Consider the following 12374-nt stretch of genomic DNA (forward strand, 5'->3'; position numbering starts at 1 on the left):
AGTGTGACAGTTTTACTCATGTTCTTTGATTTGTGATTTGTTACACACAGTTAGTACATCACTTAATGTTGCAGTTGCGTCACAAGAATGTGAGTACCTGCAATATTTTTATCTAATTTCTATACCACCCAACAGCTGAAGCTCACATAAATATACAATATAAAATACAAAGCATCATAAAAGTTTACCATACAAAAATTAAAACCAGACTTAAAACAAGAATAAAAAGCTACAATAGCTTATACAAATTAAATCATAAGAGCTGCTGAAGCAGCTGACAAAGCCCCAATATAACAGTAAGCTAATTAAATACCCTGCGGAAGAGGACAGTCTTAACCTGGCATCGGAAAGGTTGGTCTCAGGTGGGCCTCAGTGGGGAAACCTCTTCCATAACTGTGGGTGAGGGCAGCACTGAGACGGTCCTTCACCTCTGAAAAGGCCAACTGTAGTAGGCTTGCAGTTGACCCACACTCTAATTGGATTATTTCACTTGCCTTGCATAGTGCTATGTTGTTCTATGGCTATGCCATTTTGTGCCCACTTTGAGGCTATAGACATCTGTAGTATTATGCAACATAAAATCTTTTCTTAGACCCTTAGTCTGTAAAAATGTACTGCTAAAATTAACAGTCCAGCTCAACTTCCCGAAGGAGGGTCTGGGAAGATGATCTAAGTGAGGGCAGGCTTGAGGCAGTTACATGTTTCTTTAGATACTAAATGTAAAATGTCCAATATTAGCAATGCTTTGTGGTGGTCATCTTGTCCCATTTTTCTGTATGTTAAGGTATTTAAGTATTGATTCATTGGATTTATAAGCTGCTCTTTCTTTAAGAAGCCAAGAAGAATGTACATGGTTTTTATCCTACAATTTAATCCTCACAAGAAATCCTTTAGGTAGCATAGCAGAGAAAGTGTAACTTGTCCAAGGATAGCCAGTGCACTTAATGGATAAGTTGAATGGGAGTGTGAATCTTGGTCTTAACATGATTAGCTTGATGTTCTTAGCACTACTGCACAGTGACTTGTTGTGGTTTTGTAATTGTCAGTGTGTGTGTGTGTGAGAGAGAGAGAGAGAGACCGAGCGATGTGCCAGTATCTCCCCAATTCAAATCATGTTCACTTTTATTCAGCCATGGGCCAAATTTCAGAAAAGATCCTGTGGGCACATTTCAATAATGGATGAGCTCAAATTCAGAAGTGGGCAGGACTAAGAAGTTACCCCCATCCAAAAAATCCTCCCATATTCACTGATGGGTATGGTGAAGCTCAGCAGAGAGATTATTTTTACTACATTTATTTCCCACCTTTCTTCCCTTGTGGTACTCAGGGTGGCTACATGCAGTTCCTAAGTCATCTATCCTCCAAGCACTCTCCAGACCCAGACCTGCTTAGGTTCGTCATGGTGGCTGCCGTAACCTGCTTCTGAGTAAGCATTATGCATGTTTCCTCAGAAGCAGCCTCCATACATTCAGATGCAGAATACTGTGCATGTTTACACATTGATAGAATATTAGGTGTGTTTACTTAGGAAAAAAAGCTGAATACTTTGCATGCTTACACAAAAGCAACTCGCATTCAGAGTCAAAATACTACAGAAATAAAGCTGTTTCTGTTAGGAAACAGAATTAAAATGTGAGGAAAGTACAAGAAAAACCAGCCAGTGAAGAAAAATGCTTCTTAGTGCTTTAGCCATTCTTTTGAAAAGACTGCCCTTCTCCCCCCCTCCCCCCGCACCCCTTGAGATATGTTGGGAAATGACTGTATAATTTGCAGGAGGCAGATGAACAAGGAAACACCCGGTAATATAGAGAAGGCAGTGTGGCTACCTGGGATAACTCAGAGGAGCAGGTTAGGGCATGGGTTGGAAGTGCCTCGTCTTTTCCTTAGACAACTTTTTTGTCAGCCTCTGTTCTCTACCTAATATGAGAAGGAGGTTCCTTAGATGGCTGCCCTTACAATTGTGATATGTGTATGGTGTACTTAAAACATTTAGAAGTTATAAGTAGTATTTTGCATGTATAAATCTTACATAAAAAGTTGCCAGCTTTACATTCTAGTAACCTTAATGTAAGTGATCAAAGTACTTTCACATTAAAAGTGAGGCAGGATGCAACTTGCTTGTAATATTTTGTTCCTGATTCTATATGAATCTTTCCTTGTTTTTAAATAAAGCCTCCGAAGAAAGAGGATCAGCAGTTGGAGCTTAAAGCAAGTCCCAAGAAAGTGCCAGAATCCACTGTTGACCTTTTGGGACTTGGTAAGTAGTCATTCATATTTGTCTTGTAGAAAAACAATTGTAGCTAGAGCTGTGCCTACAATAATCTAAGTTTGTTCTTCCACATATTGTCAAATACTGTTTACTAAATTTAAAATGGTGCTTTACTCTCCTTTATGTAGAGAGAAAAAACTGAAGCAGGTCTGTGCATTGCTGTCTACTAAACTACAAGTAATTAGGTCCTTGGGGAGCAGGAAACTATCAAAGTGATCTTCAAAGTGTTTTGGACTTTGACACTTTAAAGTGTGTGTGTGTGTGTGTGTGTGTGTCGTCTAAAGCTACGTTTGCCTTCCTAAAGTAGACAGTTTCCTAATACCCATGTGAAATCTGTATAGTTTCTGTTGAATACCCCTGTCCTAAAGAATCACACAAGTAATGTTACCTGCTTGTTGAACTGGGTTTCTCAAACAGCAGCCCCCACCCCAGGTACACATTATTTATTTTGAAAGGGAAGGATTTGAAATGCTAGTATCAAGATCAGATGGGGTTTGCTTGTTAGAAAAAAGGTAAAGGCAAATGGCCTTGTGGAAACTAGGCCAGATATGTCAAAATAGTTGTTTGTTGGATTCTTATCTATTAAGGATATTATACACTTAACCTACATCCTGTGGGGACCTCTTATAGTACCCACAAAGCTCTGCACCCCCTGCCCTTCAAAAGCAGCAGCAGCAGATTAAATACAAGTTTTTAAAAGAATTAGGATGCCAAGATCTTCCTCTTCTTGAATGTGTGGCTGTTCCTGGAGCAGGGAGGGAAGGAAAGAGTTATATTCTGGCCTTTCTCTCTGCTTCTAAGCTCTAGCCTCACAGTTTCTTGCCCCTCGACCCCTTTTCTTGCAATTCTCTCCTTTTTCTGTCTCTTGCTGCCACTGTTCTCTCTTACTGTAGCTACTCTCTTAGCTTTCTTCCTCTTACCTTTTATCTCACTATTTCCTCTACCTCCAGGTCTTCTCAACCTCTTCAGTTCGCTATTTTCTCTAGCCTCTAGCCTTGTGTTTTCCATCAGAACTGTACCCTGATGGGGACCTTTTTCTTTCCTTTTGCAGATGGGGGCATTTTCCTTTGCTTTGGACATGGGGAAATCTTTGTTGTATGTGTGTGGATGAGCGCTCCACTCTTATGCAGACTTTCTCAGAAGTAATCCTCACTGAGATTGATTAAGTATTTTGGTGGGCTTCTGTGCCATCAAATAATGTGGACTTATGTTCATTTTCAGACCTTTCTTCCTCTACTTGTATTCAGTTTATTGACTGAAAGTGAATTACTTGGTTTTGGACAAGCCAGCCTGCCATAGCAGCCATTATGTCACTAGCCAAATCACCAGCAAGGGAGGGAAAGGTACATTAGGTACAATACATGAATTGCCATGAAAAAATCTTGACAAAATAATGAAAGCATTAATTTGCCATTACCTTAGACAGAAAAGTTTTATTTTAGTAAACAGTGCTTGTAGGTACATAAATTGGTTCCAAAAATGCTAGTGCTTTAGGAGAGTATGCTACTGGTTAGGAGAAAAAAGGTTGTTAACACTTATTATATTCTTCACTGTTGCATAAATATTAAATTATTTAACTGAAGGTATTCCTAGCAGAAGCCAAACTGCTCGCTACACTAGAGGGAGCTTCCTGAATATTAATAAGATCTGTGAAAATAGCTTCTGGGTGTCTGTGGAATAATTCAACTTCTTGACAGTCTCTGTGTGCGCGCATGTGCGTGCATCAGTATAAAGTTGACCAGTGGTTCAACTTCTGACTGGAAGGCATTAATCTAAGAGGAGTTTCAAAATATATATATTAACGCAATTCACTCAACTCCAGTCATCATAAGTAGTCACTACTCATCACTGGTGGCTGCATACTTTTGATATAATGCCAGACCTTGCCCTTTTCACTACATCTGGTTTGAGGCAAACCATAGTCTGCTGCTTTATCTGAACTAACAAATTTACTGCAGATTTTGGCTACCCTTAAATTTGGAGAGGGAGGGAAGATCCTCATGGGGAGAGTAGAGAGGGTGCAAACTCACAAGTATAGCGAGGCTTGTTCATTTCTTAGAAGCCACCATTACTATTTGGTCTACGACTAGCTCTTCCTACTAAGAAGCAAGTTAAATGCTTATACTGGTATAGCAATATTGAAAAATCTGTCAGGATTGTTTTCCAAAGGTTGTATGCATCCATTGCACAAGGTAACATTGCTCACACAACAGAATATGACACCGTGTGCCAGATTCCAGGCCTTTACTGATAATCCTCTGGCCCTCGAGAAGCTTCTTAGGGAGTGTAGAGTGACTGCAGTGGGGCAGGCTCCTGTTCATGGAGCCTTCCACTTGCACAAATCTAGATATAGTCTCAATTCCCAAATTGATTTTGCATAAATTTGAAGTTGTTTGTTGGGTAAACTAGAGACTTTTTACTATAGGAATTTTCCAAATTTTGTTTGACGCTGGCCAGCATCCAAAGTACAGCACATGAACTTTTTTTTCCGCCGTTCTTAAGGCTTCCCCTTCTAGTGGCTTCTCCATTTCCCCTTGCAGTCCCCTTTACCCTGCCAAAAGCATCCCAAGATTAGACTACCTTCTGGAATGACATCCTGTGAGACAGAGGTGGTGGCAGTGAGATACAAAACTAAGTAGTATCCTTTTGTGCATATGGAAACAGTTTGTACACGCATGCACAGGCTTTCCTGAATCATTACCATTGTTCTTGTACAGATTTATCTCCTCAGCTCTCAAGAAATGAAACATAATTTTACACTTTGGATCAATCTTGTTCAGTATAGTTGGACGTGTATACTTTTAAGTGAAATGATAGTAATTGATGCCGAATAAGATTAATAAAAGAAAAGGAGGCCTATTCTTTAGAGATTTATCCCGTGAGTGCGAATAGAGCACATCATGAACACCAGTTAGAAGAATTTTGTTTTCCTATAAGGTGGTAATGATCCTGCACAGCTTCCTGAGAGCAGACCTCTCTCCTCTTGTTCACTTCCCCTCAATCTGATGAGGAGGGTCCTCCAATCCTGCATGGTATATTTAGGGAGCTGCAGGAAGGGAAGCAAACCCATTCTTCCACTGGTGTCTGATCTGGTTTAGGAAGAGGTATTTGGATGCATTCAGTTATTTTTGTATTTACCATTTTTAAATGCTCACTATTATTTGTATCTGCTCCATTGTGTTTCAGCTTTAAGGGCTTTGCGAGAGGGTGCTATTGTTCTCTATGCTAAGCATTGTAAGCTATACCACTTACTAACTCCTCTACCATTGTGTGTGCTCTGTTTTGTTCTTTTTCCAACTCAGCATACTTTTTTTTTTACCAGTGGAGAAAAATGTTTATTATTTTACCATGCGTATGTAAACATGGAAGACACTATAGAACCACAGTAATAAATATTAACCAGTTAGAGATTTCCAATTTGCAAATACAAGTTCTTCGTCGTGGCCTCTGTGCATCACACACATGGGTGCTGCGCCTGCACAATGCCTGTAGCTGGGAAGATTTGAAAGCTTAACAGTTTTAGCGGGAACTCTGCGCCCCCCCCCCCCATAGTATAAGAAGGTGGAGTGCCCACCATTTCCCAGGTCTTATTTGCAACTGCTGTTTGCTGTGCCTTGAGCCTTTTGTCTCTCAGTCTGTAGCTATATTGTTGTATCTCAATCCCTTTTTTTACCGTTGTTCTTCTATTCTCTTAGTTTTCTTGTTAAGATTTCCAAGATATTAATCCCTCCCCATTGGAAGCTTCTTTTAATTCCCCTTTCCCCCCTTTATATATAAAATTTATTCTCTTCTTATATTTCTCGACTTTACTATCTTCTCCTTTCATCTTGATGGCTCAGCATGTGGCTTTCCGCAAGTGCTCTCAGTGTGGGGCCAAGATGTCCCCCACTTATCCGCATGATCTGTGCCTTCTCTGCCTTGGAGAAGATCACAGGACCGATAAGTGCGGCCATTGCCAGGCCTTCACCAAACAGGCACGAAAAAACAGGAAGAACCGCCTGCGCAAACTTCTCTTGGTCCAGGCTTTGGTTGCATCTGATCAACTGGTGGCCCAATCCGCTGCGCAGCCTTCCTCTTCGGCTGCCCCTCCGCCCCACCCATCGGCCGATGCAGCTACTCTGCCAGAGGGCAAATACTCTTCAAGTCTCCTCACAAACAAAAGGAGAAGAGGAAGCACAGCGGATCCAACAAGTCCTTGGGCCATAAGAAGACTGAAAAGGACAGGGCCCATAAGACCAAGAAGGCCAGTCAGCCACGTCATCATTATTCGGGATTGTCTGTCCCGTCAGTCCCAATGGTTATGTTGGTATGGCAGTTGATGGCTCTTCAACTGGCCATGCAGGTGACTCCACCAGGGTCCCCGCAACAGGTCGTCCCTTCAACTCTGTTCTCACCCGATCGTCCAGAGGCTACCATACCGGGATCAATTTCCGACAGAGAGATGCGGGAGTCTTCACAGATGGCTCCTCCGATGGCACGCTCACCTGCTCTGTAGCCTTCACCTGAGGTTTCTCTGAGGGCCCCACTTCATCAGATGCGGCAGCAGCCCCATGTTTCTGCTCATCCTTCCGGAGACTGAGTGCAAGTGCCCACTGTGAACCATGAGACGACTATGCACCCTATGGATATTATCCATTGGTACGCCAGCATACACTGTCTCCAGTCCCAAGGGACGCTCCGTCGATGTCCGCGGCAGTTCAGACCAGGCACCCTTCCTCACTGGCTGACTCCTCCTCCAGTCCTCCTCTCCATTACGATTCAGAGTCAGAGGATTCGGATGCAGCGTCGTCCTCACTGGACACGGTGATTACTACGCAAGGTCCCAACTCACCCGAGGAGTCGTATTCAACGTTTGGGGAATGGATGGTGAGATTGGCTGGGTCACTGGAGAGCACAAGGCCCAGCACCGCTTCGATCCCAGTATTGATCGTCGGGTGGCCGGCGGCTACAAAGTGCTGCAGGGGGGAGTGCCGGCGGGAGGAACAACACCTGGCAGGAGACCGCGCCCGCGCCCGAGAACCGCACCGCGCCCAAAGACCGCGCCGCGCACGCGCCCGAAGACCGCACCGCGCACGCGCCCGAAGACCGCGCGAAGACTGCGCCGCGCCGCCGACTCCGCCGCTACCTGACTGCCCTGCCACGCCCCTGCACACGTGGCAGGCGTGCCCGGACGGGGTGGGGCGTCGGGCGGCCCGCGGCTACAAAGCACCAGCAGCGGCCGGGGCCGGCGGCCAAAGGGCGTCGGCCAAAGGGCGGTTTGCCGCCGTTTGGGGGGGCTGTTCGGGGGGGGGCTAGGCTGGCCAGGGGACTTGCTCTTTTGTTGTGGCAGTCCCTTCTGTTGAACGGCCAATTTTAAATGTTTTATAATTTTAAAGTGTTTTAACTTGTTTTTATGGAGTCGTCCCTGGCCATGTTGCCGCCTGAGTTTCCTGGGGAGCGCACTGGCGCCGCCATTGGTGTGGTGATGGGCAATGGACGTAATAGCGGTGGGGGCTTAACGTGTCTGCATAGAAGAAGGAGGGACAGATGGCTGACACCTGTCCCTACTTCTGGTTTTGCTCCCAGCCAGAAGGTGCCAGGGAGTCTTGTCAGTCGCCCCTCGGGCCTGACGGTGCTGTTGTTTAATGCCAGGTCGGCCAATAACAAATCTGCCCTCATCCATGACTTGATTGTGGATGAGGGGGCCGACCTGGCCTGTATAACGGAGACGTGGGCGGGAGTGGGGGGGGATGTTGCCCTCTCTCAATTGTGCCCGCCCGGGTATATGGTCCAGCACTGTTCACGGCCGGAGGGGAGGGGAGGGGGGGTCGCTTTGGTTTACCGGGCCTCCATCACTCTCACGGGACTTCCTGTCCCTTCGAGACCAGGGCTGGAGTGTCTCTACTTGGTGTTGGGCGACCAAGACAGATTGGGGATTCTGTTGGTGTACCGTGCACCCTTCTGCCCAACAGTCTCCCTGCCTGAGCTGACGGAAACGGTCTCGGACCTGGTGTTGAGGACCCCCAGGATGCTGGTCCTGGGGGACTTCAATATCCATGCCGAGGCTAGTTTGACCGGGGCGGCTCAGGACTTCATGGCTTCCGTGACGGCCATGGGGCTGTCTCAACATGTCACCGGCCCGACCCATGAACGTGGACACACTCTGGACCTGGTTTTCTCGACGGGGCAGGAAGAGGGTGGTCTGAGGGTGAGGAATTTATGCTTGACTCCCCTGTCATGGTCAGATCACTTCCTAGTGAGGTTTGTGCTCGAGAGCGACATCTCCCTCTGCAAGGGTGCAGACCCGATTGTGTGGGTCCGCCCCCGGAGCCGGATGGATCCAGAAGGATTCCTGAAGGCTCTGGGGGAGTTTCCGGCTGACAAGACGGGTGCTCCTGTCGAGGCTCTGGTTGAACTGTGGAATGGGGAGATGACCAGGGCTGTAGACACGATCGCTCCTAAGCGTCCTCTCCCATCGGGCAGAGCCCGCTCTTCCCCTTGGTACACTCCAGAATTGAGGGCAATGAAGCAGGTTGGGAGACGGCTAGAGCGTAGGTGGAGGAAATCACGTGATGAATCTGACCGAACACACTTAAGAGCCCACTATCGGGCCTATGCTGTGGCGGTGAGGGCGGCGAAAAAGAGACACTTCTCCGCTTCCATTGCCTCCTCACAATGCCGTCCGGCAGAGCTCTTTCGAGTGGTGCAAGGCCTGGTTCACCCAGGGCCAAAGGAAGAGCTGATTCCACCCTCAAAGGCCCGCTGTGACGACTTTGCCGAGCATTTTAGGGAGAAAATCGCTCAGATTCGTCACGAGCTGGATTCCACTATTGATTCAGAGGTTTTAAGGGAGACACCAACGCTACCGTCTGGTCCAGAATTATTGGATGAATTTCAGTTATTGCGGCCCGATGATGTGGACAAGGTGCTTGGACGAGTACGTCCTACCACTTGCCTTCTGGACCCTTGCCCGTCTTGGTTAATAAAGGATTCCAAGCACGGGATTGGAACCTGGATCTTGGAAGTGGTTAACGCTTCTCTGAGGGAGGGTCGGGTGCCTGCTCCTTTAAAGGAGGCGGTAGTCCGACCGGTCCTGAAGAAGGCGTCACTGGATCCAGGGATGGCCGCTAACTATAGACCAGTGGCCAACATCCCGTTTCTGGGCAAGGTGTTAGAGCGAGTGGTGGCGGGACAACTCCAAGCACTCTTGGATGAAACTGATTATCTGGACCCATTTCAGTCCGGCTTCAGACCCGGGTACGGTACTGAATCTGCCTTGGTCGCCCTGTACGATGACCTGTGCAGGGAGAAGGACAGGGGGAGTGCGTCCCTGTTGGTTCTCCTGGACCTCTCAGCGGCTTTCGATACCATCGACCATGGTATCCTTCTGGATAGGCTGGCGGGATTGGGGGTCGGAGGCACCGCTTTGCGGTGGTTCCGCTCCTATCTCAACGACCGATTCCAGAAGGTGGTGTTGGGGGACTATGGCTCTGCGCCATGGCAGCTTTGCCATGGGGTACCGCAGGGTTCCATTTTGTCCCCTTTACTGTTCAATATCTACATGAAACCGCTGGGAGAGGTCATCAGGAGGTGTGGGCTGCGGACCCATCAGTATGCTGATGATACCCAGCTCTACCTCTCGTTTTCCACCAATCCAGGTGAGGCAGTGGCTGTACTGAACCGGTGCCTGGCCGAGGTAATGGGCTGGATGAGGGCCAATAAACTGAAGCTCAATCCAGACAAGACGGAGGTCCTGTTGGTTGGCGGTTCGGGCTTCGGAGAAGGTGACCTGAACCTTGTCCCGAATGGGGTTGCACTCCCTCCTAGGGACAAGGTCCGCAGCTTGGGAGTGCTCCTCGACCCGGAGCTTTCACTTGAAGCTCAGGTGACAACAGCGGCGAGGAGCGCTTTCCTCCAGCTTCGGCTGATTCATCAGCTGCGCCCCTACCTGGAGTACGACTGCCTTGCAACAGTGACTCATGCGCTGGTGACTTCCCGTCTTGACTTCTGTAACGCGCTCTACGTGGGGCTACCCTTGAAGACGGTCCGGATACTTCAATTGGTTCAGAATAGAGCTGCCAGGCTGCTGACGGGGACTGGACGTTATGTTCACATGACACCAGTTCTCCGTCAGCTTCACTGGCTCCCCATTGAAGTCCGGGCCCAATTCAAGGTGTTGGTAATGACCTATAAAGCCCTAAACGGCTTGGGTCCTGGTTACCTGAAGGAGCGCTTACATCCATATTTGCCCAGTCGCCCCCTGAGATCGGCGGGAGAGGCCCTTCTCCGGGAGCCCTCCGTGAGAGAAATTAGGAGGGTGGCTACTCGGAGAAGGGCTTTCTCAGCGGTGGCGCCTAAGTTATGGAATGCGCTCCCCAGAGAGGTCCGCCTGGCGCCGTCGTTATTTGTTTTTCGGCGCCAGGCTAAGACCTTTTTATTTAAGCAACATTTTAAATGCTAAATACAATTGAATTTTATCTGGCCAGGGCGGCTTATTTTATAATGTGAGTTTTAATTAAGATTATTTTATATGGATTTTGACTTGTTTTATCTATGTTGTAAGCCGCCCCGAGGCTTCGGCGAATGGGGCGGCATAAAAATGTTTTAATAAAATAAATAAATAAATAAAAATTGACAATTTCTATAACATTGTGAAGAGATAGCAATCTGCCTCCATCATTCTGCCACTCATCACGACACTCCATCAGGTGATGATGGAGTCGTGGAAGTTTCCCAACCAGCCACAACTGAGTTCACGGCGATACGAATCTATGTATCAAGTTCAAGAACAGGACATTCCATTTCTCCTGCACCACCCGAAGCCGAACTCGATCGTCATGGAGTCGTCCCAGGGTCGCGAGTCGAGAGAACACTCCTCGCAGCAAGGTAGGGTGAAATGTCAACATGATGGCTTGTTGTATTTATGCCGCCACAGGTCTTGGACACCGGATCGCCAATTATGAGGCGACGCTGGCTCGCTACTAGTATTTCCTCATGCAGAAACTGGAGAACATTACAGCGTTCCTTCTGGAGCAGCAGAAGGACCTGGTTCACGTCTTCACCAGGGAGGTGATGCAGGTGGCGATTCAGCAGCTGTCTACAGCGAGACATCATGTCGACTGTGACTTGAGGGCCCTCGTTGGTGCTTTAGCCCTCCAGCACCATGCCTGGCTCTGGAACTGCAATTTCCCGGATGAGACCAAGCGCTGGATAGACAACATGCCTTTTGACAACTTGGTGCTGTTCAACACTAGGACGGACCACAAGCTCAAGACCATCCACGAATCCCACTTTACAGCTCGTCATATGGAAGTTCCTAATCAATCCAGACATAAGTGGTCCTGGTTTCGTCCCTCTTATCGATACCAACCATACCATCAGTTCTCTGGCCAGCAGCAGTTCCAGCCTTGTCAACAGCGCCGAAAACAACCAGAGCAGCGCTATCAGCAGAGCCATTGCTGCCCGGATTCTAATAAGCGCCAACGTTGATGGGTTGAGCAAACCTTTTCTTCTCTCCTGAACCCACACTCCCCTTTTCCTTTTGGGGATTGACTGCAAAGTCGGCTCCCCATTTGGGAGTCCATCACATCTGATCAGTGGGTTTTATCCATCATGGAACATGGATATAGAATCGAGTTTGATACTCTACCCCCACTGGGACCAATCTGATACACGTCTCCGTCATCGGTCCTCAAAGATGAAGTTCAACAACTCTCACGATCCGAGGGGCTCCATGGGTTCTATTCAGGATATTTTATGGTCTTGAAACAGGACCGTGGTCTTCGCCTGATATTGGACTTGTGTGGCATCAACAGGTTTATCAAAACTAAAAAGTTCTGGATGACCACCCTTCAAAACATCCTTCCGTTGCTCAGGAGAGAGGATTGGTTCGCTTCCTTGGACTTAAAGGATGCTTACTTCCATCTTAGCATCCACTTGTCTCACAGACAACTTCTTCAGGTTCCGATTGGTTCCAATCTGTTTGATTACAGTGTTTTACCATTCAGACTGGCTACTGCTCCAAGGGCCTTCAAGTGTATGGCCCCTGTGGGTGCACACCTCCAGCTTCAGGGAATCCAAGTATACCCTTACCTTGATGACTGGTTGATCGTCTCCTTGTCAGCGA

General features: G+C 47.5%; 1 protein-coding gene across 5 annotated transcripts in view; it reads left to right on the forward strand.

Moving 5' to 3' along the window:
• The window catches only part of SMAP1 (small ArfGAP 1), an 88583-nt gene that overhangs the window by 41703 nt on the left and 34506 nt on the right, over positions 1-12374 (forward strand). For all 5 annotated transcript variants that reach the window (XM_044421597.1, XM_044421598.1, XM_044421600.1 and 2 more), the window contains one exon: positions 2173-2257. In XM_044421597.1, the coding sequence (XP_044277532.1) occupies positions 2173-2257 (85 nt within the window). The remainder of the gene's footprint in view (positions 1-2172; positions 2258-12374) is intronic.

This window comes from Varanus komodoensis, unplaced genomic scaffold (assembly GCF_004798865.1).
Source record: "Varanus komodoensis strain SLA01 unplaced genomic scaffold, ASM479886v1 scaffold12, whole genome shotgun sequence".
In the NCBI taxonomy this organism is placed as follows: domain Eukaryota; kingdom Metazoa; phylum Chordata; class Lepidosauria; order Squamata; family Varanidae; genus Varanus; species Varanus komodoensis.